This window comes from Alexandromys fortis, unplaced genomic scaffold, assembly GCF_014885135.2.
Source record: "Alexandromys fortis isolate MF-2015 unplaced genomic scaffold, M_Fortis_MF-2015_v1.1 scaffold_104, whole genome shotgun sequence".
Lineage (NCBI taxonomy): Eukaryota > Metazoa > Chordata > Mammalia > Rodentia > Cricetidae > Alexandromys > Alexandromys fortis.
The window spans coordinates 5749115-5775798 of NW_026068000.1; the positions used below are offsets into that span (position 1 = coordinate 5749115).

The window sequence follows — 26684 nt, forward strand, 5'->3', positions numbered from 1 at the left end:
TTAAAAAGCAAGCCTGCATGGCAGCAGTAACCACAACACATCCCCCTTGTTTGCATTCCTCCAGAGTGAGGTTCACCTGGTCAGTGGACAAGGACCTGCCCTGTGGTTAAAAAGCAAGGGACACACCCTCCCAAAGACTGTTTCTAAGGAAGTGCTTTGGAATTTGAAGAGTCCAGGTCTGGAAAGATTGTTAATCGGGCAAAGTGTTTTATAAAAATAAGAGCTACTTGGGGTGGGGGAGGAGGGGACATTCCCTTTATGCTGCACACACTCACTCCGTGATGCCCTCAAACCACAACCAGTTCCATCGCCTGCAGGAGCCTGCAGTTCTCTAGCTAGAGACTCAGCTGCGCAGGTCAGTGACTCCATGTCCTGCCTTCTCTGACAGTAGAACCCTGCTGACGCCATTCTGTCTAAGAAAACGAACACCCTAAGTGTGACAAAAGCCGTGTGAGCAAGGCTGCTTGGGGGCGGGTATTTAAAGGTTTGGGAGAAGCATGGTTTAGAGTTTACACTAAAATGGCTTGCACAGGGGAGAACATTGCAGGCAGGGCGTGTGGAACTGTTGTTTGGTCCTGAAATCCCACTGACTCATTAGCTCTTCATCAGAGAACTCTTGAATTTATAACTGAAGACAAGGATGTGTACCTGATTTTCCAATTCTTAATATTTTTAGGAAAGCTTGATGTGTGTGTGTGCACGCACGTGTGCGCACATGTGAATGTGTGCAAGTGTAGCACTTGTGTGCAGAAGCCAGAGGTCAGTCTCAGTTGTCCCTCCTTAGGAGTCGTTCATCTTCAGCTTTGAGACAGAGTCTCCCCCTGGAACCTGAGAACTTTCTATTAGACTATCTGTTCAACGAGTCTCAGGGATTCCTCTCCTGTTCTCTCCCCAGCCCTGGGCTTAGAAGCATATACCACCACACCCAGCTTATGTGGTGCTGAAGGTCAAACTCAGGTTACCATGCTTCTCACACGCATGCACATGTGTGCGTGTGCACACGTATACATGCACACACACACACACCCCATTCTGCAGATTCCTGCCGTTAGCACCCATGACGAGATGCTAATGAAGTAGCCCTGAAATCACTCAGCTGACCTTTGATGTGAGCTTCAGGGAAGCTGAACTGGTAACGCTTCCCTGTGGTTTGTGTTGAGGAAGCATGATCACAGAACAAGCCACACAGATGCTGGGTGGTGTGTAGCTTGGGTTCCTTCCACGTTGCAGAGTCACAGGGATCACTGAATCCCATTGCCACTCGAAAAATTCGCTTTTGTTTCTTTCGTGTGTCCTTCAAAAGGAGAACCTGACAGGAGCCAAACCATTTTAATCACTAACAAAGATGTCACTGAATCCACTCTTCTCTCAATCGCATGCCTTGACGTACACCTTCCCCAGCTCAACTCGCCCACATTGTTAGAGCAACGTTTTCTAAAGTGTCCAAGCCCGGTCTCATCTCTAACTAGTCCTCCTCTGCTTGTCAGTGTTTCTGTGGCGTTGACAGAAAGACCATATAATGAGCACAGTCCCTAAAACAGTAGTTCTCAACCTGTTGGTCATGACCCCTTTGGAGTCGAATGATCACCTAAGACCATCAGAAAACACAGATGTCTTCATTACAATTTACAACAGTACAGAAATTACAGTTATGAAATAGCAATGGAAATAATTTCATGGGTTGGGGGTCACCACAACATGAGGAACAGTATTAAAACATCTCAGCATTAGGAAGGCTGAGAACCACTACCCTAACAGAAACCTTCAGCTGGACAGAGAATTGCAAGAACCCAGAAAGTGAATATTCTCTCAAGTCACAAGTTTAGAGACACATGGAAAATGGGGAAAAAAAGAGCTTCCAGATTGCTGTAAGTCTCCAAGCATAGGGACATTTGTGGAGGGCACTGGCTGTCCTAGTCCCTCTGCACATGGTGTAGGCATTTGGAAAAGGCCTCTTGACCACCAAAAGACATCGTGACTTGGGCAGAACACCAGGGAGGTCTGGTGAAGAGAAGGACAAATGATTGGAAACTAGAGGACTCTGGATGTAGAACCCATGCTCGTGGGCAACACACAAGCTCTAGGAAAATAGTAAACACCTGGGGTGCCAGCTTAGGCCTCAGGTAGAGAGAAGCTGGCGGTCATGAGGATAATCATGTTTAGGAAATGAAAGTCGGTTCAATTCTCCACGACCTAGAGCAAGTGGTTTCCTTCCCCAGACCTTTGTTGTTTCATCTATAAACCCAAGACAGTAATAGTAACTCTGCTCTAGAGTTGCTATGGAAATGGCATAAAACATTCCCACTAAAATTCTTACTGCAGTAGTTCTGGTACTCTGGTACTTTGCAACTCCGGTAGCAAAGTCGTCTTGTTACTGGTCCTTATCACTACTGATAAAGTTCCTTGCATCTTGAGAATCCCCAACTAACAGTAGAATTGATCCCAGATAATATCAGATCGGAAACCTACAGATAAAAACAGTCCATGCCTGAGGGCTAGAAGGCCATGGAAGCAGAGAGCATACAGCATTTCATACATGTGTTCCTATGGAGTTAAATGGGCTGGTTTCTTTTTCCAAATAGATTTTAGATGCCCAGATAAGATTATAGAAGATAGGTTTCTAACATGAGTGGTATTATGTATCCTCTATCTGTAGAATATATTAGCTATAGCCTGAAAACAGCAACAGATTTGATAGGGAATGCCAAAGTCACCCTATTAACCGCCCATTTGGTCCTTGAGTTCTTTCTGCAACTATCGTCCGATGTTGAACACTTTCAGATACAGGCAACACATTGCTATTTATTGGGTTGTTAGTCCTATTCAGCCCTCATGTTTCCTGTTCTTTCCTTGGCTTCCGGTCCCCATGTGCCCTTCACCTATTAGTATTCTTGCTGACCTACAAAGTAAGTCTAAATCTTCTTTCACTTGGTGTGAACCCAATACTAAATGCCAGTTACTACTTGTGAATCTTTCTTCTTTTTTTAAGCAGGTGCTGCAAAATGGTTCAGTAATTAAAGTGTGACCATGTGAGCATGAAGACCTGAGATTCGAACCCCCAAATCCACACACAAATCACAGTGCAGCTCTGCTCTTCTATGACCCCATGCAGAGAGGACAGGGAGGGCAGAGGCCGATTCCTGGAGCCCGCTGAGCAGCCAGCCTATCAAAGTGATGAGTTCAGTGACAGATGCGGCTCAATGGAAGACACCTAACGCCAACCTCTGGCCTCTATGCACATGCACACACATGCACGTGCACCCTCACCTCATGCTCTGAGCACACACACACACACAGGAGAAGAGAGAGAGAGAGAGAGAGAGAGAGAGAGAGAGAGAGAGAGAGAGAGAGAATCGTGGAACACAGTAATTTGTCCTGCTTAATATACTTTAAACCTATTTTTTGTTCAGAAGTAGCTAAAAGTATTTAAAAGTTTTAAATATCTTTTTTGCCCATTCCAATTCACTCCAAAACTCCAGAAAGGGGAAACAGTATATTTGTATTCCATCTTTATTATGATGGTGTGGTGGGCGTGCCTTTAATCCCCGACTCAAGAGGCAGAGGAAGCAAGCGAATCTCAGTGAGTTAAAGGACAGCCTGGGTTACATAATAGAGCGACCCTGTCTTTAAAAAAATTAAAATAAAAACAAGAAAGAGGAAAGCACAGACTATTGCGCAGAAATGGTGGGGTAAAAGAGGGATCCCCCACTCAACTAGACCATTAGCTAGGCTTGGCAGTGTGCTCTGACTCACCCTCCTGGGTTTCGGCGTCAGTCTGGAGATGTGATCATCAGTGATGCAATCACTGGTGACCCCCTGTGTCCTGTACAGTCAGTAGGACCCAGCTGCTCCCCATCTAGTTGTTGTACAGGGCCACCTGGGGACTTGGGGGAGAAATCGGGTAGATAAGCTTGCGGAACCAGAATTCAGTCAAGGCTTTCTATTCGTTGTCCATGGTGAACGGCACCTGGACCCCTTTCTGTCCATGGTGAACGGCACCTGGACCCAGGGAGCATTTTCTGAGCACCTGCCCATCGCCATGCTCTCGGTCTGTCCATGTGCTGGCTCATCAGTAGGTCTCTGCAAGGTTGACATGTTTGCAGAAGATGCTGAGCCTGAGAGGCATTGCCCAAGGCCTCACAGGCAGGAAGTGCAGGCTGGGTTTTTGTTTTTTGTTTTCTGTTTGTTTTCCAATTAATGTGATAGATCTGAGTGTTGCTGTGACTGCTATGTGTTGAGAGTAGCAATAATTGTCCTCATTGAGGATGTCTCAGCACTTTTCCAGGGTAATTTTGCTAAAACAGCCAAGCCCTGACAAGCCCATACACGAGGCAAGCAGCTCATCTCCCTCCCCGGGCTGCCCTCTGGTGGAGACATTCACAAAGAACAAAATAGCCACAGAACAGGCAAGCCACACGCATATTGATTGCTCATGGCTAGGACACGCCCAGAGCTCTTCTGTTGTCCCCAGGATCCCACCTGTACCCATGTGCCAAAGTAATAGGATTGACTGTATGTTCTGCCTGCCACACCATGCCTGTCCAAGACACTTTAATGCGTGCTTGCCCTGTTACCTGACAAAACCCTGGCCCTGGTCTTCCTTCAGGACCCAACTCAACTATGACCCTATCTCTGGAGCCTGACCCCAAGCCCACAGCAGTAGGGGGCCTCTAGTTCACTGGGCACATTTGGCTCCCTCATTATCATTTGCAGTTATATGGACATTTCAACATTATTGCCTTCTCTAGACTTTCCTTTGAAAAGAGAGACTTATTTCAGTATTCCGCCTGAGACACAGAAGGGCTTTCGTAGTTAATTATTGGCTGGGTGAATACTTAATTAAATCTTCAATTGGGAGAATCAAATAAAAACTGTGGAAGTTGTTTTATTACAAGCAATAAGCAATTCTTTAGTTTGTACTCTTAATTTGTGCCTTTAGTGCAAATTATAATTTGTTAATAAGAACAGTTGCAAGAGCTGGAGAGAGGTGTAAAGGAAGTATGGAGCAGGCTCGCTGTCTTCAGACCTCCTCTGTCCTCCAGCTCTCCCAAGACACAGGCACTGATGCTGTCCACCCCAACCCTGCCGCCACCGCCTTTCAATCCATCCTCTAACCCTTTGCCAGGACGCAGGCTACCCTGTGTGCCTGCCACTAGCTGGTATGCTATGTAGTATCTCCACCCTGCAGCAGGTGCAGCTGCATAGCCAACCCTTGCATCATCTTGCTCGCTAGCCCTCCTTCCAATGGAGAGGTAGGTGTTCCACACTCTTGGGACATACTACCATGATTACCTCAGCAGTTCTATTTTTCAGTTCTGGATCCTGTGACCTCCTCCTGCTCTTCTCAGAGATCAGGCTACTACTCAGGTATCCGGGGGAGGGGTTGGAGAGGCTCCTTCTTGAATCTTCTGGACTCTCTGGTCCTCAAGAGTCTGCACTGGTTCTTAGAGATTCTCTATGATTTCATCTTAGGTGTTGGCTCTACCATTGACTCTGCTCAAGCAAGTCATTTCTGTGTCTTTGTCCTCTCAACCTCAAACTGACTTCAAGCCACTCTTCCCTCCGCACATCCAATTTCGCACAGCATGGTAAATTCCTGAATATATATATATTCATCCTTTCACTCACTTTCAGGCATTAGCCTAGAGCAGAATTTCTTTAAGACATTTCCCGTTTTCTTGAGTTCTATTATATGAAAAGAAGAAAATTCCTTTTTCATCTGAGTTCCCAGTTTTCCCTAGGTGTTTGTATGACCTAGCTACCTACCCCTGTGCCCTCCACACAGCCAGAGTCAAGCCAGGCAGGGAGGAAACATGAGTCCCTTCCCTCTCCTGGTTCTTCCTGTAATACAAAGACTTCCTGTTCACCAATTGACAGCCTTGTGGTCAAATGCTTCCCATTCCTTTCTTCCTATTATTTCTCCTCTTTCTCAGCCTTGGGGAAAAGGCAGTTAGCAAATAATATACAGGAAATGTTACCCTAAATATCCTGTTACACTAGTTTGTGAGTCCGTTTCTAGGAAAAGCATCACCTTCTACATAAGTCTGTTTGTTTAAAGCATGACATAGCCATGTGCGATTTGGGGTACCAGATACAGAAGTAAGAGAAATGACCCTACTTCAAAAGAGACTGTCCACTCTTCCATGATGGACATGTGCTGGCAGGATGCACTGCCTCATCCCAACACAGGAAGCAGAGAAGCGGGTCATCTGGGGCTGGGACTGAGAGGAAAGACAAGCTGCCTCGTTGCTAGAGGAGTTCAGTTCTGCAGAGGGGGTGCATCTCAGCTGTCCCTTGAATAAGGGTCCCACAGAACCTTCCCAGCCTGTTTTACACCCTGGCATCAAAGAACCAGCTCTGCCGGGCGGTGGTGGCGCACGCCTTTAATCCCAGCACTCGGGAGGCAGAGGCAGGCAGATCTCTGTGAGTTCGAGACCAGCCTGGTTCCAGGACAGGCTCCAAAGCCACAGAGAAACCCTGTCTCGAAAAACCAAAAAAAAAAAAAAAAAAGAACCAGCTCTATGGAGATGTGTCTCGGTTGGCAGAGTGCTTATTTAGCTTGCACGAAGCCATGGCTTCAATACAGTACCAATAAAATGGTGTGGTGGCTCATGTGATTCCAGCTATTCAGTAGGTAGAGGTAGGGCTGACAGGATCCTGGTCACCCTCAGCTATACAGTGAGTTCTCATCCAACCTAAAATACACTGGACTCTGTCTCTAAGGGGAAAAAGAAAGGCTGTTTGTATAAGACAGATGTGTGGACATGAACAGTTGTTGAGGCCGTGCCTGCGGAACACTGTTCTGTGGTCCTGCGCTCACTGGGCCACCTCTTCTCCACATTCCCCTTGGTTGTGCAGATTGGCTTGAGAGGGTATCTTCTCCAGGGTTTTTGGACTCGGAGATCTGGTGTTCCTGAGGTTCTGGAATAGGTGAGTAGAACCCCTGTCACACTCGGTACCTCCTTTCCCCACAGGACGGAACCGCACCGCTGTGGATCGCATCCCAGATGGGTCACAGCGAGGTGGTGCGCGTGATGCTGCTGAGGGGAGCTGACCGTGATGCTGCACGCAACGTGAGTAGACAGCACGCCCCAGCCCCAGCTGGGCTCAGATGTGGCCCCTGAGCGTGTAGTTTACCACTCAACTGGGCTTCCAAGCCCCATCTGCTCTTTAGCAGGAAAACAAAGTCCAACTAAGTGGAAACTTTCCAGGTGTTGTTGCCTTCCTGCCTCTCCATCTGAGATGGCTTCTAGCGGAGCTGGGGCGGGGTATGGTTCACTTGCCCTCTGGCAGGTCGGGAACATGCAGGATCTATTGCATCCTGTTGGATGCTGCACCTCACTCCTGCTCCCCACTGCAAACCTCTGTGCTACATCCCTCAAGCACCTGCTCTCCACAGTCGGTTTCTGAGGTCGGTGCTGAATGCTGCCCGCCTGTGCCAGGCTGCAGGGCCATAGAAGAGAGCGACTTGAGGAGATTCTACTGGCTTAGGTTGTGAGCATTGTGACACTAGACTCATGTCTGATGTTCCTTGTCCCTTCTCTTGTGCTGCTCCTGGTGGCATAGCAGTCTAAACTCAGAAAAGGGAAATCTGAAGGCATTGTTCCTTCTGTTGTCTTCCTGACGGCTCTGAAATTAGAAGAAAAATATCTCCTAATCACACCCTCCTTCTCCTGCCCATTCCAGATGAGCTCCACGGGCAGACGAACACAGCTCAGAAACAGTCCTCCAGACACAGCCATTTAAACAGCAGGAAAATGATTACTTAGAAAGGTCTCTCTTTGAACCAAAAATGATCACTAAAGATGGATTTTTAAATTTGTCTATGCAATTTTTAAAAGATTAATCAAATTTTGACCTATTCCTCCTGCATTCCCACCACCATACATAAGCAAACAACTGCACAGGGCAGGTGACATCAGGACTGCATGTATTTTTAAGGCGGTTCAGTAACATAGATCACTAAAGGCAGTCCAGCAGTCTCCGCTGTCGTGAACAACAGAGAAGGTCTCTTGGGTCCATGGTGACCACAAGCTATGGTCCTGAAATACCCCTGCCCCTGATGCACTGCTCTTGGGGACTGCAGCAGCGTCTGCTCCTGCAGCACCACGGTCACCCACTGTGGGTGATGTCCTCCCATGCAGTTACTGCCCAGTGTGCGCCCAGCCTGCCCTAGAGTAGACATTGCTGACTTGCCAGCCGACACTTAGTTCTTGGCCAGCACAAATGTGTGCTGATAATCAGCTCCCATGCTACCCTCCCCCTACAGGACGGCACTACAGCATTGCTGAAAGCGGCCAACAAAGGGTATAATGATGTCATAGAGGAGTTGCTCAAATTCTCACCTACTCTCGGCATTTTGAAGGTAAGACCTAAAAAGAAATTATGCCATTCTATCAAAAAGAGATAGGTCAGCCAAGAAATATTGGCGATTGAGATAGAACCGAATTGTCATTAGCTCAGGATCCCTGAGTCCTGGTGGAAATGGAAAGATGGTGCAGAGAACACTCTCCTAATACATAGTTTTTCAGGGGGGAAAATATAATTTACACTAGAAACAGGAAAGTGAACTATTGATATCACTTGAAGATTTGTAAAATCTAAGGAGAACATGCCCTTCTCTTCATCCCCCAACAAAGACCCGCTCTGCTTGGTTAGTTTCAGTGTAAAATTCAAACATCTGGGAGCCTCCAACAGTGAGTCTTTCTGAGAGTCACTTTGGATGGCAGTACTTCTGGGCTGAGGAGTCTGTAGCATGGAGTCGGCTAACTGCCCTGTAAGCACAGGATGCACGTGGGCTTTGTGGGCCTGCAGTTCCTGTTGCGGTTTCTCAGTCCTGCATCTCAGAGTAGCCAGAGAAAGTGACAGCAATGAATGCGGCTGCCATCCACAGTGTTAATCTGTGGGTGTGTGTTGATGAAACTGCACATTTGGGCATGCTGCAGAATGTTCGAGACTGTCAGGACATGTGAGAAAAGATCAGTGGACGAGGCTTAGCCCCGGGCAGCCCAGCTGGCTGCAGGAGCATTTCCATGCCTGTTCTAAGTTGACTCCGTGGCTTAGCAGTTTGGAGGTTGTGTCCTCGGAGCCCATCAAGACATCCAAACTCTTCTCCTTGGAATGATCCCGTAGCTGTACCCCGTCCACCTGGAAACATTGTCTGCCCTTCATACGTTAGACCCATTCTTGCTGGCCTCTAATGAAGAATTGTCAGTCCCTGTCCCTTCTCCTAATGAACCACTGCAGGTCTTCCACGAACTTGGAAATCAGAAAGAACTTCCTGTAATCATTCAGAAACAAGAATTTATCTATGAAGGTCAAACTGACAAGAGAAACTTACAAGCAGACTAGGCACCTTTTTTATTTTTATTTTGTCTTTTTATTAACTCTCCTGTGCATGTTGGCTAACACTGAAACATTTGAACTAGAGCCAACTTAGTGAGTTAGCATCCAAACAGGGAAAGCAATCAGAAAGGCTGCCTTGCTGCAAATTCTTCCCAGGTGTGATTTTTTTCTTTTTACTTATACCAAATCATGATGACTGTGAGCCATCAAGTAGGAAACCAGCTTGCATTGTCGTGTTCTGTATAGCTATCTGTGCCCACCGGAGCCAGCGTCCTGATTGTACTCCATTCTTCTCTAAATGTGGTTATAATCTTCCCCTCCCCTCCCCATATACTTGAACATCTAGCCATATACAATAAAGCTATGTATCAGAGGACGCTGTAGTAGGTACCGAGGAAGTAGGTACCGAGGACGCTGGAGTAGGTACCGAGGACGCTGGAGTAGGTACCGAGGACGCTGGAGTAGGTACCGAGGACTCTGGAGTAGGTACCGAGGACAGCGAAGGGTACAGAGGAACAAGGCTGTGTGTTATTCCCCTAGCGTGGTGAAAGCCAGCCACTCCTGATACTCTCTCATTTTCTCCCAGAATGGAACTTCGGCTCTCCATGCGGCAGTGCTCAGCGGGAATATTAAAACAGTTGCACTGCTCCTGGAAGCAGGGGCAGATCCAGCCTTGAGAAACAAGGTACCCATTCAACCTATCCTTTAACTAACCTGGGCCCTGTGCAAAGAGAACACCTCTCATAAGGCAAGACCAGCATCTCTCAGGCTTCTGTCTCTATCTTTGTAGTCATACAGTTAGGGCAGGCCTGCAAACACAAGTCATTCCTAGCCAATGTCTTTAGACCCGGGGAATTGTGGTGGCGATGTATCTCAGTTGGCAGAGTGCATGCCAAACACACAGGATTCCCCAATACCATGTAAGACAATAGTGGTAGCATATGGTTCTAATACCAGCTTCCAGGAGGTAGAGGCAAGGGGTCAGTCACTTACAGTGGTGCGGCTTCCTGGTATGGAGAAGGAGATAGCCACTTGGGGGAGTGTGTGCTCTAAAAATGCCAGTGTCCTAGAAGCCTGTCACCTTTCCTGTATATTAGATGTTGATATTTTGAGAATTGCTAATGTATGCTTGGTGACTGTCAGGATTTATTTTTATTTTATTTATTTTATCAGTAGAATTGCATGTCACCATTATATCACCAATCCATATTTTTATTATCTTAAATCCTTTGAGCCCAACCAAATTTGAAATCAGAGAGTTTACAGTCATAGCAGAAAGGTTTGTCATTGTAATTCCTCTTGACATCTGCTGAAGGTCCTTGTGTGAAGACTGGAAGTTAAAAAGAAACCTTTAGGGCTGGTGCTGTTTTCTGATGCTGCCGCTGTGATTTAAAAAAAAAATTAACCCTACAATGGCTGTGTAGGGAAGAAAGGGTTTATTTTAGTTCTCGATGCCATCACAACTGAGAAGTCAAGGGGGCAGGGCCTAAAACGTCGAGTGACATCACACCATGTCAGGGCGGCAGGGCTAAAACGTCGAGTGACGTCACACCATGTCAGGGCGGCAGGGCTAAAACGTCGAGTGACGTCACACCCACATCAAGAACCCAGAACAATGTTGTGCTCGCTCCCATTCTCTGCTCTTACACAGTTCAGGACCCAAACCCAGAGAATGGAGCTGCCCACAGTGGGTGGGTCTTCCCGCCTCAGTTTATCCAATTAAAGAGCAGTCTGTGATAGGCGTGCCCATAGTCCAACCCGGTTTAGCGCTCTCTTATTGAAACTCCCTTGGTTGTGTAAGGCTGACAATCAGAACTAACCGCCCGCTGGAAGGTGCTGGTTAAGAGCTTGCTGCACACCTGTCAGTTTGGGACCTCAAAACCCTAGAACAAGCTGTCCTGATGCTGCGCTTGTCTGTAAGCCCAGTGGGACAGGAGACCACTGGGGTTCTCAGCTGAAAACCGAACGCTCCAGTTTCAGAGAGAGACTCTGCCTTAAAGGACAGGGAAGAAAGTGATAAAGGACAGCCCTCCTTGACCTCCATGTACATGTTAGTGCACGCCCCAGCACATATAGCACACACATGCGCGTACACACACATGCAACCCATGGAGAAGCGTCAAAGAAACCATGTGCCAGGGCAAGGTTCCATTCATTTTCATCTTACCTAGCACACAGAGGTACTGTTCCCACTCTGTTATCATTGCTGCCTCGCTTTCCCCAGATACTTAGATTTATCTTCCATTAGCTGGCCTGGCTGGGTGATAACCAGCTAAAGTCACAACTGCCTTTCTTTGAATCTTATCTCTAGACTTTGTACACAGAACTCTCAAGGAAATCAAACCTGGGTAGTGAGGAACACCATTAACACCTTGATATAGAATCTGAAAACAAAAAAAAAAAGAAAGAAAGAAAGAAAGAAAGAAAGAAAGAAAGAAAGAAAGAAAGAAAGAAACTGAAAACAATGTGTTTCCCCCTTAATGAACTAACCTCGGCATAACAGTCACGGGTAATTTCCAGTGGCCACAGGACCGAGCTTTCACCATCCCTGAAGGACTTGAATTTGTGTGTGGAGACTCACACTGTGGAAAGCCCCACATCCTGGGAACCACTGACAGGGAAACCGTCCCCTGCCCGCCAAACAGCAAGAGAAGCCATCCTCTTTCATCGCAGCCCCAGAACAAGGTAGCAGGAGTCTAGCATAACCCCAAAGGCTCTAAAGACATTTTTTGTTTTTTGTCTCCTGCATCCAGGGATTTCCTTGAACTCCTTTTCTAATCAATCAACATTTTTATTTGAATAATTTATTTTGTACATATGTGTGCGAGTGTTAACACACACATTACAGTGTGTGGAAGTCAGAGGGAATATATGTGTGCGAGTGTTAACACACACGCATTACAGTGTGTGGAAGTCAGAGGGAATACCTCTGGCTCCATTCTCTCCTGATACTTGATGGAATCAAGAACTGAACTTAAGGCTGAGGCCTGCACACAAGCTCTGTTACCCACTTGGCCACTCGCTGGCCCCAGTTTTATTTGAGAGAATGACTCTTGAGGCTTAACAGTTTATCAGTCCAGAAAGTCTTTTCTGATGAGCTGGTAGTGATTTTAATGAATGTGACTTTTTGATAAGGCACAAAGAAACGCGCCAATGTTTGCACACCCTGCCTGGCTAGTTAGCTAGTATGTCCCAAATGTTATGACTAATGCTAGAACCTGTAGATGTCCTGGTAACAAAGTACAAGAGTTCATGATATGCTCTAGACATACATGACTGTTCATAAGAAATGATTTCTTAATTTGGCATAGAGGCACATGCCTGTAAGCTCAGGCGCCAGGAGACTAAGGCAGAGAGGACTGCGAATAATGCTACACCATCCTTGGCTACACAGCAAGAGAAGGAAGGGAGGAGAGAGGGGGAGGGGAAGAGGGAGAGGGAAAGGGAGAGAGAGAGAGAGAGAGAGAGAGAGAGAGAGAGAGAGAGAGAGAGAGCCCATAGGAAAAGGAGAGGTGAGAATTGAAGGGGGGAGGAGAGGAAAGAGGAGGGAAGAGGAAGAGAGGAAAGGAGAAAGGAAAAGAGGAGGTGTCATTTGACACTATTCCTGGAGAGACCTGAAAAATGTCTCCTCACCCCAGAGAAAGAACTGACAACAGATCAAAGTAATGGTGCCACCCAAGTCCAGCTTAGCGAGCCAAAGAGTTTATGGGGTTTGCTCGCGGGAAAGGTTGCCCACAGGGCCGGGAAGACCAAAAGCCCACCCTAGCTAAGTGAAGACTGAAAGTCAGAGCCCCTACACTCTCTGCTTGACTTGTGCCTGCTGTGCAAGTGAAGGAATCTCTTCCCTGCTGATGTCCTTGGTGTTTACACAGCCATCGTGAGGAGCTTAGACTCGCTGAGACTTTGAATTGTTCACTTCCCGGATTTAAGGAGCTTCCTTCTAGAAATTTGCAAGTCTTACTGAGCTTTCTTTCTGTATGGCACCGGCTACAGGATCTGAGGAGAGGGAAGAAAGGGAAGGGCAGGAAGGGCGAGACAGAGGTGAAGGAGGGTAGGAGAGGAAGAAAAGGAACTGCCTCCTGGCCAGTGCAGGATCTGTGTGGGCGTCAGGTCCTCCTCCCCTCCCAGCCACCCATCAGTGTGCAGCTGAGTTTGACACACTCTTCCTCCCAAGATGTCACCATAGCCTGCGTGCAGAGGCAGACGGAAGAATCAAGCTGTCCTCTGTGAAGCTCCCTACTAAAGACATATGTAAGGCCGATGAGAAAGTCCACATTTCTAAGTTTTTTTTGTTTTGAAAATGCATTCGGGGTTTGTTTGTTTGTTTTTTGTTTGTTTGGGTTTTTTTTAGAAATATATTTTGTCTACCAACCTGTAGTAGAATTATTATTTTTCATTAACTAGGAAATATTTTTTTCTGCTTTTGTTTAAGTTAAAAATATACAAGTGCTCTATAGTTTTTAATACTATAAAATGAGTCCTGAAATCATAGTTCAAGAATTCTTTTCTTTTCTTTTTTTGTTCGTTTGTTTGTTTCTTGAGACAGGGTTTCTCTGTGTAGCACTGGCTGTCTTGAACTCACTTTGTAGACCAGGCTGGCCTCAAACTCACAGAGATCTGCCTACCTCTGCCTGCCTCTGCTTCCTAAGTGCTGGGATTAAAGGCGTGTGCCACCATTGCCAGGCTAAGAATTATTTTCTTTATAACACACAATGCCTGTGGAAGAAACTAGCTCCCTAAATGCTTACTGATGTGTCTCATCAGGGGACACAGTGACCAGCAGAGTGATAACAAGGTCCTGTAGGAAGTTGTAGCCACAGAAACTGCGGCTTCCTGGGTGTGCCTTAGGCTCCATGCTTCCTGGCTGTTTCCCTCCAGACGAGGCCCTGTTGGATTGCAGCTCCTCCTTACATATGGAAGCTGGAAAGCTGGTTTGTGTCATGGAGGAAGAGAATAAAGATGGTCTAGAGATGTTGAAATAGGAGCGGCGGGGCTGCGTCCCTGGCACCCGGCCGCCCGCATGGCTAGCTTATACCCAGAAATAATTACACGGAAACTGTATTCTTTCAAACACTGCCTGGCCCGGCTAGGTCCAGTTTCTTATTGGCTAGCTCTTACATATTGTTCTAACCCATTTCTAATATTCTGTGTAGCCCATGAGCTGGCTTACCAGAGAGGATCTTAACCTGCGTCTGTCTGGAGTGGGAGCATCATGGCGACTCACTCACTCAGCTTCTTTTTCCCAGAATTCTCTTCTGTCTACTCCGCCTACCTAATTTTCTGTCCTATGAGGGCCGAGGCAGTTTCTTTATTATTAAGAAATCACTCCCACATCATAGAGAGCTCAGAGCTAGGAGGAGGGTGAGAGTCAAGACAGGTTGGATATCAGATACCAAAACAGTTAGTGGAAGAAATAAATTATAGTCAGCAGGTGATGGCATTTTCAATGATTTACTGTGTGTTTTATAAAGAACTAAGAGATGTTCAGAGCCCTGAACAAAGTAACAATGAATATTCAAGGAAATGGAGGTGCCAACCACTCTGATTCAATCATCATATTTCATATCTGTGTATCAATTATCACACTGTACCCCATAAATATATAAATATGTACAAATGAAAATAATTAGTGAGGGGCCAGAGAGGTGGCTAGGTAGGCAAAGGTGCTTGCCAATAAGTCTGATGACCTAAGTTCAAGGCCTGGAACTCAAGCCGTGGAAGGAGAAAACTGACTCCTCCGCAAGCCACTGTGGCATGCACTTGGCTGTGCGTGCATGCACAAGCGCACACACACACAAAGTAATTTTTAAAATAAGAAAAAAGTTATAATGAATAAATTGAAATGTGGCCAGAAAAAAATCTCTGTCTTGAGTCCTCCCTATCCTACAAATCACCTCAATATACTGAATATAAAAAAATCAAATACCTGTATTCATTCACCAAGTGTGAGATGTGCTGGGCACTGTGCTGAAAGTGGCGGCAATGACTTGTAAGACATAGGCCTTGCCCTCGGGAGCCTCTAGTATAGTAAAGATTTGCTAAGTACAAAGTTAACGTTGAGGTGAGAAAAGAGCAGGTACCATTTCCACATTAAAAGGAGGCCCCAGTGGAGGTTTTTCGGCTAGTGAAGGGCAAGTGTGGGGTCACCTGCCTCCTTTGAGTCCCGGAAACCACACCATAATGCCCATCTCGTCTTCTTTCAGGCCAATGAGCTTCCAGCAGAACTAACCAAAAATGAACGCATACTGCACCTCTTGAGAAGCAAAGAAGGACCTGGCAAGAACGAATTTGGTTCCAGCTTAGACAGATAGAAAGTCAAGCCACATTGTCTGGAAAGAAACAGGTTTTAACAATGTTGGAAATTCTTTGAAGAAAGAATGTCCACCCTGTGGGTTTGTGCATTGTGCACTAACTCAAGGAAGGGCTGAGGGTCCACTTCCCCTCACCTACTTACAGTGGGCGTCTCACACAGCCCTGTAACGCGGCCCTTGGGGACATGGATATTCACAGATGCTACAGAACTTATTACAACTATGCTACTGTGAGTCCCTCAGTTAAACATGTTTGACACGGTTTTCATGATGAAAAGGCCGACAAATGGCTTTGCTCTGTAAGAGTCAAAGATCACCCTTCATTGAATGAACGCATTTTTGCTTTTGTGTTAAATGTAGCTATACTAAAATACATTGCATCTATCATAGTTATGTATTCTCCTTCAGTATAAAATATTTTCTATCACCTGAAGATCATACCCATGATTCTCGTGACCTAAGCATTCATTATGTAAGATCCACTTCTGACATTCCACTGTGTGTCACTCAAAGACGAGCCAATAACACACAGAAAAGGTAAATTACAGCTGTTGGTGAAGCCTCGTCTTATTCATGACATAGAAGGTTGCCGTCTCTTAGTTGACACTGTCGATATGAGGAAACCAGTGGAAACCTGAAACCCCCAAAGGCTGCGAAGCACAAGTTTCTTTGAGCTTTGATTTTGGTTGTTGCCTGGAGTCAGTCATCCCCTGTGCCACAAGTGAGGACGCACTGGGCTGCGGAATCTGGCTTCCAGCTGCAGCCCTGACACACTGACGCTGAGCTCACTGGACGAAGCATGACACACATAAGGACTGTTGCTGTTACCGTTACCACTTGGAAAGTACCCCTAGTAAAAGGTATTGTTCGTATTTAAAGATGTTCAGTGTGCATGCTCATGGGTGTTCTGGTTCTAAGAAGGAACCCCAAGTTCACTGATGGTTTCTCTGAGGGGCTCTAAAGCTGATGTTCAGTGCTCTCTCAATGGTGTCTAACTGCACACACAGAGATCAAGCGTTCTGGGACCCACCATATGAAACACTAGCAGTGCTTCTCGTGTTTAAACACATATCCAGTGTTCTTGCTCATGTTATGCTCCAGTTTCCAAGTGACAGTCTCTGTGTGAAGCCGTGTTAAGATGGAGGGGAAAGTAATTCTAAATTAGTTCTGCTTTAGTAACATGCAGGAGCCTTTAAGTCAGAAAATGCCAGAATGAAACTCTTGAAATTAGAAGACAGTCTCTTAAAATTATGATAAATGCACTCAGAATGAAGAGAGCTTGATAAACATGGCTAACAACGCCAGTCACAAACAGCACCCAGCTCTCAGAAAAGTGCCGAGCCCGGTGGGCTCTGCAAAATCCCGTCTAATTTTGAAATAAAAGATCAGAAAGCTGTGCATTGCCAGAACACCAGACACAAATATTTTGGTAGCTAAAGATCAGTGCCAGCTTCCTCACTGACAGCCCCTTATTCAGCAAAGTTATGCAAATACTCATTCCCCATAGGAATTTTAAAATGTTGTCATTTGAGAAGAAAATAACGTGGACTTAAGTGCTTTGCCTTTTATTCAGCCCTGCGCCAGAACCAGTTGTTCATCACTGTTCCGAAGCAAGGGAATAGAGTAGGTACCAACATTAAAATGCCAAAAAAACAGTATCAGGAATTTCATGTTTTTCACTAAAACATGTCCCTCATATGAACTATTCTGGGGCCATTTAATTAGTTCAGTATGTTTAGCAATACTTAATAAAGACCTCTGTACTGCAGGAAAAAGGTGTCTGGATTAGCATTTGATCTAGATGCAATTATGTTATCCATGGTAGAGAAAACGTCATTAAGAATGTACCAAAGACTGAATAAAACGTCTATTATTTCAGGAACCACACTTCAGTTTGCACATGTGTAAACATCTGTTATTTAGGAACCACGCTTCAGTTTGCAAACGTGTAAACATCCGTTATTTCAGGAACCACACTTCATTTGCAAACGTGTAAACATCTGTTATTTCAGTTTGCACACGTGCAAACATCTGTTATTCAGGAACCACACTTCAGTTTGCACACGTGCAAACATCTGTTATTCAGGAACCACGCTTCAGTTTGCACATGTGTAAAGGACTCTTACATTATATTAGTCTCATTAACAATCAACTCTTTATCCAAAGACTTAACATGAGCAGTTCCTATGCAAATAATCTGTTTAACTGCACTACAGAAGTCTGCCCCTATATCCATTTGTTTGACAACACATTCCATGTTATACTTCAAATAAAGTTAACACACTTCCCAAATTGCCTGTTGCTTTTTTTTCTTTCTTTAAAAAATTCAGGTGTTATTTCTGTGGTTTTTAAACCTTATTTTTATGTTTATTGTTTGTAAAAGCCGCTGTGCTCTTGGAAGTTGGGGAGCAATGTGCAGGAGTCGTCTCCTTCCGCTGTGTAGGTTCTGGGAACCAAACGTGGGTCCTCAAGCTTGGCAGAGGTGTCTTTCCCACTGCGCCATTTCACTGGCCCCTGTGTGATTTTTGAATAGAATAAAATTTCAGAGTATTTCAATTCTGTTGGTAAATAGATTGAATTTTCAGATCCTTAGTAGATCTTAATTTTCATTTCACTTACAGAGTTATGCTATTATTAGTTCTACTGTGGGGGAACACTTGTGAACATTCCCAAAGTTTTCTATTTAAACAAAATTTCCTGGGGTAGCCATTAAAGACATTGAAAACAGAAAGTTCCTAGTTTCTGTTATTGTTGGTGCTGTTCCTGGCCAGTCAGCTCTTTGCCAACTAACTTTCTCTTCTGAAATAGCTGATCAGTTTGCAGAACTAGAGTATAAGAAACATTTATAGCAGGGACATCAAGAATCTAGAGAAGACCCCTGGGAGCTGGGAGCTTTGGTTTTGAAAGACTCCTGGTGTGGGGAGACTCTCACTCAAGTCTCGGGATAACATGACCCCCTCCCCCCCGCAGTAACTCATGAGAGACCGTCCTTGCTGCAATCACACGAGGTTTATTTGACAGGACGGGAACCAGTGCACTGGGGCCGAGACTCAAAACCCACGCAGGGGAGGAGTTCGACCCCGAGTAACTGGAAGAAGGGGTTTTTAAGGGAAAAAACCACAGCCCAGTAATCCCAAGGGGGTGGGGAGGGCATCATAGAAAATTCCAAAAATACCAATGCAAATCACAAGAGGGCAACTCCCTGTTTCTCAAGATTATACTCAAGATTACAATCTAACTTTATCATCAGCTAGTTCCTGAAACTGAAACAGCTAATCCTAAATTTCTGATTCTTTCCTCCCTGCTTAGATTTTTGGCTCTATTTTTTCCTGCTATGGGGGTTTGGATTTATCCAGGTCTTTCTTTCTTTTTTATTTATTTATTTATTTATTTATTTATTTATTTATTTATTTATTTTGGTTTTTCGAGACAGGGTTTCTCTGTGGTTTTGGAGCCTGTCCTGGAACTAGCTCTTGTAGACCAGGCTTGCCTCTGCCTCCCGAGTGCTGGGATTAAAGGCGTGCGCCACCACTGCCCTATCCAGGTCTTTCATCTCCCCACTTCTTCTAGTACCTAGTTCTAATCGTAGAACTAGATTTCAGTATCTTCTTGACCTTGTAAAACACTCTATTGGTAGCATAACATCAAAATCTGAACAGCACTTATTCCTTCTCTAATGAAGGTAATTAGTTTTAATTCATTAAAGTACTGAGGGGCCTGTATTAGGGCAGCTACCCCGAGGACCAGGATTACTGCTAATGTCAGAGAAATAGGTTCCTGTCAAAAGTGAGTTGGGTGCTTGTCAAACTAATTTTCAAGCTTGTTAGCTGGATGATAAAAGACCCTAGGTACCAGTTATACAAGCACACAGTAAGTAATCTTTGGTGTCATTAAAAACTGATGTCGGATGCAAGGTGTCAGGCCTGTATTACAAGCCCACCATTTATCTAAACCAGGAACCAAGAACCTGGTGTCAGGAGTCCTAGGGCTCTTAAGAGTCTCATTACATAACCTCAGTAAGAGTCAGCCTATGATTAGTCCCCCAAACTCAAGCCTCTTGGCTGGTAGTGTTGTCAAAAGCCCCATACTATAATTTGGTACTATAATTTGGGTAGTCCAGGAGCTCGCTTCACGTGAGAGGCATGGATCCAGGTAGAGATGCATACTTCTTCCAGTTGTTCCCAGATCTGGTGTCTCACCATTTCAAGGGCCTTTAGACGGGAAAAATAAAGATCTAGAAAGAATAGGATCAGGATTATACATTCCACCCAATTCAGTGAATGGTGGCGGTTCTCCTCATAAGATCTCATAAGGGGTGAGTTTAAATCGCCCTGGGGTGTTCCAAACCTGAAACAGGGCAAAGGGAAGGAGGGCTGTCCAGTCATTCCCACAGGTCTCTTCCCGGCCCATGCACCAATTTTGTAAAGGTCTCTTTTAGAATTCTATTCATCCTTTCTACCTGACCTGACTCTGGGGTCGGTAAGCACAATGTAATTTTTAATTGATCCCCAACTGGGTGGCCAGTCCTTGACTTACCTGGGCAACAAAGGCAGGTCCATTATCAGACCTGATTACCTTGGGTATCCCAAACCTTGGGAAGATTTCTTATATGATTTTCTTAGCCACCACATTGGCTGTCTCAGTCCTGGTAGGAAAAGCTTCTACCCAGCCTGAAAGGATATCTATAAAAACTAATAAGTACTTGTTACCATATCTGGCTGGCTTAATTTCTGTAAAATCTATTTCCCAGTAGGCCCCAGGCCAGTTACCCCTGAGCCTCTTCCCAGGAGTATATATGGAGTGTTCTGCATTAGTTATAGCACAGGCCTTGCAGCTTTTGACTACTTCTTCTGCCAAGTCAGAGAGTTCTATAACATAATAGTCAGAGGACCTAACCACATCTTTTAGTTTCTTGGCCCCCAAGTGGGTCAGGTAGTGTAGGTTGGTAACATACTTATGCCCTTCTTTTTGTGGGAGGACTAGTTTTCCTATTTCTGTCCCTACTGCCCCATATGAAGTTTTCTTTAGTGTAACATGGGGGGGTCAGGCTGCTTTGTTTGTTGGGGTTTTTTGTCTTGCCCGGTACCCCACAACTGTTTAGCCCCAAAGAAAATCACACATAAGTCTCCATAAAAGCGGATTGGCCCATTAGCTCTAGCCTCTCACTGGCTAACTCTCACATCTTGATTAACCCATTTTTCTGATCTATGTTAGCCATGTGGCTCAGTACCTTTTTCAGTGGGGCAGATCACATCCTGCTGCTTCAGTGATCTGGGCAGGAGTGGGGGGAATCAACTTCCTCCTTCCCAGAATTCTCCTGTTCCCCTTGTATCATTTCTACTTTCTGTCTGGTTTTCCCGCCTATATTTCCTGCCTGACCAATCAGTGTTTATTTAAAACATGATTGACAGATTATAGACAATTCTCCCGCACCACTTTACCAGTCCTAATTTGATAGTCCTGGGGGGGGGGTGTATCTAAAGTTGGTTTCACTGATATCATGATAATCTTTAGGCTCTTTTGACTACCAGGATCATTGCTCCTTGGGCTACCTATTTAGCAGCTAGGTCTGCCATCTGATTTCCTTTAGCCATAGCATCTCGAGCTTTTTGGTGTCCTGGACAATGTATGATGGCTACCTTCTTTGGCAAATGTATGGCCTTGTGGAGGCTCAAAATTTCTTTTTTATTTTTTATGTATTTTTTCTGCAGATGTTAATAGTCCTCTTTGTCTGTATATTGCCCCGTGTATATGGGCAGTGGCAGATATACACCTGCTGTCAGTGTAGATGTTGACAGACTTCCCCTCTGCCATCCGTAGAGCTGGTATCAAAGCCACAAATTGGCTTTCTGGGCCGACGTCCTTCAGGGAGGCTATGCCCGCCTTCTCGCTTACCTTCAACCACGAAACTGCTGCCATCCATATACCAGCTCAAACTCCCTGGCCAAGGCTGATCCTTCAGATCATTTCAGGTATCAGCTTCTTCTGCCAAAATGTCAGCACAGTGGTAGGTAGGTGAGGAGTCATCAGTCTCAGGCAGTAGGGCAGCGGGATTGAGGACAGCAGGGGGAGCGAAGGTCACTGGTTCAGTCAACAAAAGGCTTTAATCAACCTGATCTGGGCCTTCAACTTTGTTAACAAGTCTCTTTGTAATAATTTCGTGGGACACTCAGGGATAAACAGGAAGGAATGGGTCACTTGTCCTCTCCCCAAATCTACAGTCTGTAAGGTGGTCCACAGATATTGTTTCTGTCCAATTACTATAGTCTTTGTATTCTTTAGCTTCCCCGATGATTGTTTCAGCACAGAGTGCTCAACCCCTATGTCCTCTAGAAAATCCACAGGGGTCCCCTCCACAGTCTTTTTCTTTTTCTTTGCAATAAGCACATCAGTCTTTGTCCAAGGGGCGCCTCTGCCTGTCTTCATTCATCTTTGGTCTTCTGTTGCCCAGGTTCTATCTGTCTAGGTCCTATCTTCCCTTTCTCCCCTACCACTAAATTAAACCTAAGTTAAATTTGGACATACAGTTTGCCCAATCAGTTACAGCTTACCAATGTTAGTAGAGACAATTAGAAGGAATATTTTAGTCTCTAGTTTTTATTTTTTTTAATTTTTAAAAATATTTATTTATTTATTTATTATGTATACAATAGTCTGTCTGCGTGTATGCCTGCAGGCCAGAAGAGGGCACCAGACCTCATTACAGATGGTTATGAGCCACCATGTGGGTGCTGGGAATTGAACTCAGGACCTTTGGAAGAGCAGGTAATGCTCTTAACCGCTGAGCCATCTCTCCAGCCCTAGTCTCTAGATTTTAATTGTAGTCCTGAGACCTAGAGTATAATCCTAATCTGTAGAAGGCAGAACCAAGCTTTAACACTGTAAGCAATTTAGTGTTTAAGTCAGTATCAAGGGGTTACTCTTAAGTTACAACATCTGGCTGCCTGCAAAATTCATTCCTGTACGTGAATGCAGAGGCATGTCTTTAATATCTCAGTAAATCAGCATTGTTATACACCTTATTTTTTAGGACAGGAATTATCATATAGAAATATATTGTAAGCCAAAGTATATTGGAAAGGAAGGTCTCCTTGGTGGAGCCAGTGCACATGGGTGCCCTTAGTAAAGATGGAGCTAAGGTTTTTGTTTTGACCTCAAAATGGCGGCTATTTATCTGTGTGTTTATACTTTTCCAGAGCTACTGTAGTCTGAAGTTATAAGTTTTACAGATCTTAAAACAAGCACTCATATACACACAGACATAAGCATACTGTGGTCACATTATTTACACATACAAATTAACAGACAGATGAACAAAACTTTTCCCAGGAAACTGTGTCAACTGACCAACTTAAAAATTCTGGAGTAGGCAGCAGAAACCAGGCTGCAGGAACCAGGCTGCAGAAACCAGGCTGCAGAAACCGGGCTGCAGGAGCCAGGCTACAGGAGCTAGGCTGCAGGAGCCAGGCTGCAGAAACCAGGCTGCAGGAGTCAGCCTGCAGAAACCAGGCTGCAGGAGCCAGCCTGCAGAAACCAGGCGAGCAGAGTTGGTTCCATTGAGGGCCAGGCCAGCAGATGCTGTAGGGGAGAACAGAAACACAAGGATGGATGGAACACCTATACAGTTCAGAGTGGGAAGGCACTGGGGACAGGTCCCCTGCAGGGAGAATCCCAGCATGATCAGATCACATGACAGGAATAAGAGGGGGGGCAGAGCTGCAGACAAACAGGGTGGGGGGTGCAAAGTGTAGAGGGTGACCAGGAGGTAGGTTCTGGCATAAAAGGGAGGGGTGGGTAAGGAGGAGGAAGTTGGCCTCGACATTTGTCCCAGAGAGGGTTGGGGGAGTGAGAGGGACCATGAGAAGAATGGTAGCCATTGAATGGAGCATGTGGCCCCTAGGAGTGGGTTGAGTAAACAGGGTTGGAGGGGGCAGTGTCTCCAGCAGTAAGGTCAGGGCAGAAGTTTTTAGGGTCCTAATTTCCAGATAGGTGGGAATTTGGAGGCAGCGTGACCCTAGCAAACAAGACTGGTGCTGTGAGACACTGGCTGCAGAGGGAAGGGTGGGACGGCAGACCCAGAAACCGTGGGCAATGGGAGTTCTGTCTACTCGCCCCCTGCGTGGCAAACATTGTCAAGGTTTCAAAGGATGAAAAATTCAAAAGTTCCCTCTGGCGGCCATCAGGTCTCATTGTCAAGGACATATTGAGGCCAGGGGTTAGTGTACAGAGAAACTAGGCGTTCAGGACATATGATGTCAGACAGACCCAATTTAAAAAAATTTTGTAAAAGGCAGCCCAAGGGCATTTTGGAATATGGCTTCAAATTTCAGGTGCCCACTTAGCAAGTCTATGCTGGGACTCAAAGCCTAGAGCAATGTGTCCACTGTGGTAGGCTTTGGGTCAAAAGAAAAGAAGGGGGAGGGAGTGTGGGATATTCCCTTGAACAGAACAGCTTCTAAAAAAGGAGTCTCTGAACAGTGGCTAAATAGGCCTCTTTTCCTTACATACCTCAGCAGAAGCTGGCTCAGCCTCGGGTAGCCTTAACCCTGGTGCTCCTGACCATCCTCATGTTGCTGTGACTACAAACATACTCCACGATGCCGACATATCATGAGCATTCTGAGCATGTCTACATTCAACCACATACCATGAGCATTCTGAGCATGTCTACATTCAACATATAGTCTCAATTCTTTGGAGTTCTGCAATTAGACTTTTTAGATTTAAAATAAAATGTTATATATGTTTGGGTGTTTTGCCTACACGTATGTGTATGTGCCACAAGCATGCCTGGTGCATGCAGAGACCAGAGAAGTTGTTGGATCCCCTAGAACTGGAGTTATCCATGTGGATACTGGGAATTGAACCAGGATGCTCTGTAAGAGCAACAAGTGCTCTGAACTGCTGAGACCTCTCCTGCTGCTGGTTCGTCAAGACTTTTTAAAGCTCCTACTTACGCAAGCTGAATTTTACTGACATCTCATTTAGAACAGCTTACAGCTACAACACACAACTTCAGTGTCAGTAGCTATGACTGATCAGAACCCAGGCGAGGCAAAAGTTTGTTTAGCTCCTTAAGGATGCTAAAGTCTGATAATCCAAAAATGGGCTGGGGTGTACCTTCCACCACTCACATAACACATTCCTCTGTGTGTAGAATGATTAATAAAAACTCAGAGACAGAAATGGGGGTTCAACCTGAAGGTCAGAAAGACAAAACAGCCATCCACTGGCTTTTGACTCTACCTTAATCTGAATACTCCCCCTTCTATCAGTTCTGATACGTACCCTTCTTATTTCCAGTAAAGTTACCTCACACGTAGCCTTAAACATAACGTGGAGTGAAAGACATTACATAAAAGAACTACAACTGAATTTACATGAAGTTCAAGAAAAGCATGGTAACCGTTGGGGTTGCATCTCGGGTGGTAATGGGTCCTGATACTTCGGGGAACAGCATTCATGGAGCTTCTGGAGCATAAAAGCCTCCCATCCTTAGTGGACAGCAGTAGTTGGTCTTCACAGTCAGCCTGCAGGACTTGAAACACATGGAGACACACTCATGGCTACATCTGTGCGGGTGTTTCCAGAGATTTAACTAATAAGGGAAAACCCACCCTGAATGTGAGAAACCTCATCCTATGTGCTGGGGTCCCAGACTGGGTTAAAGAGTGTAGTAGTTTGAATGTAATTGGCCCCGAAAGCTCATAAGGAGTGGCACTATTAGGAGGTGTGGCTTAGACAAAAAAGTAGCCCAGGAGAGGAAGGTGTCAGCAACACATATCATAAAATAACAATCTTTTGCAGGGGACTGGAGATAACTCAGTCAGCAAAGTGCTTGCCTTGTTAGCATGCAGATGTGAGTTCAGATGTTAACAATGGTGGCATGTGCTTGTAACCCCATTACTGGGGAGGGAATGACAGGCGGCCACCTAGCTTAGCCTAACTGATGAGCCCCAGACTCTCAGCCCCAGGTGGGAAACTTTGTCCCAGAAAACAAGGCAGGTTCTGGAGAGCACCCGCTGCTCTTGCTTCCAGGGACCAGGGTTGAAGTTCAGCTCCCAGCACCCATTATCTCCAGCTACAGTGGATTACAGCTCCTTCCAACCTCTACAGGAACCTTCATTCATCTGCACATATCCACACACACACTCAGAAGCATATACATTTTAAAAATCATTGAGGTTTAGGTTAGGGTTAAGCCCCACTAAACTTCTCAGGATTCAGTGGGATTGCTATAGCAGGCAAAAATTGGCTAAAGATATGAGGGTAAATAAAATTAGCTCACTAAATCTTTTTATCATGTCTCGTTTATTCTTTTATGCTCTCTCTAATGCTCTCTTGATTTTTCCCTTTCAATGTTCCTCACTGTTCCTCTTCACTGTTCTACCCATCCAACAAGGTTTTAGTTTACATACACATACAGAGATAGTTCGCAATTCTATAGGTGATAACAATAGTGTCAAGCATGCATTTTTAGGACTAATGGGATGGACAAAGACTGACAAGGTAGGCGCCTTATGTCTCAGAAGGTTTGTGGCCGTGAAGCTCCCCAGCAAATACCAGGAGGATTAGGATGAAGTTTGCCCCCCCCCCCCCCCCCCCAGGGATGATGACACTTGACTTCACAGATGGACTGCAAAGAGGAAGGAGTCTGGACTGGGGCACCCCAGCCAGCCCCACCCTTAGAGCACTGGGAATCATACTAAGCAGAATCACCAAGGAAGGTTTTAGGGCTTGGGCAAGCAATGCAAAGAGAAACAGGAAGTGGGGTAGAATTTGAAGACCAACTTCAAGTTCACAGAGGTAGTCACCAAGTACAAGACAGAAAGTTCTCTACTCCTGGCGGAAGAAAGGACAAGGACAGCAGTGGGGCTTTGGTTTACAAACACCCAGGACATCGTGCCATTGTGCATGGCCTTTAGTCTAGAAACTAACCCCCATCCCCAACGATCCCATCTTTCTTTGGGATATGCCCAGATATCCCCAGAGGAGAGCAGGAGCTGGAGAATGCCATCCTGATCCTGC

General features: G+C 45.5%; 1 protein-coding gene and 1 long non-coding RNA gene across 2 annotated transcripts in view; one reads left to right on the plus strand and one right to left on the minus strand.

The window, feature by feature from the left end:
* Positions 1–17942, plus strand: part of Ankrd29 (ankyrin repeat domain 29) — a 48731-nt gene extending 30789 nt beyond the window's left edge. The window contains exons 7-10 of the mRNA XM_050160671.1: positions 6975–7073; positions 8270–8365; positions 9932–10030; positions 15549–17942. Coding sequence (XP_050016628.1) covers positions 6975–7073; positions 8270–8365; positions 9932–10030; positions 15549–15656 — 402 coding nt within the window. The 3' untranslated portion in view covers positions 15657–17942. The remainder of the gene's footprint in view (positions 1–6974; positions 7074–8269; positions 8366–9931; positions 10031–15548) is intronic.
* Positions 17943–18688: 746 nt separating this feature from the next.
* LOC126512771 (uncharacterized) lies at positions 18689–23207 on the minus strand. Its single transcript, XR_007595148.1, has 3 exons — positions 23004–23207; positions 21552–21737; positions 18689–19890 (listed from the first exon to the last, which is right to left on the minus strand). It is a non-coding gene; the product is annotated as an uncharacterized lncRNA (long non-coding RNA).
* Between the last annotated feature and the right edge of the window lie 3477 nt (positions 23208–26684).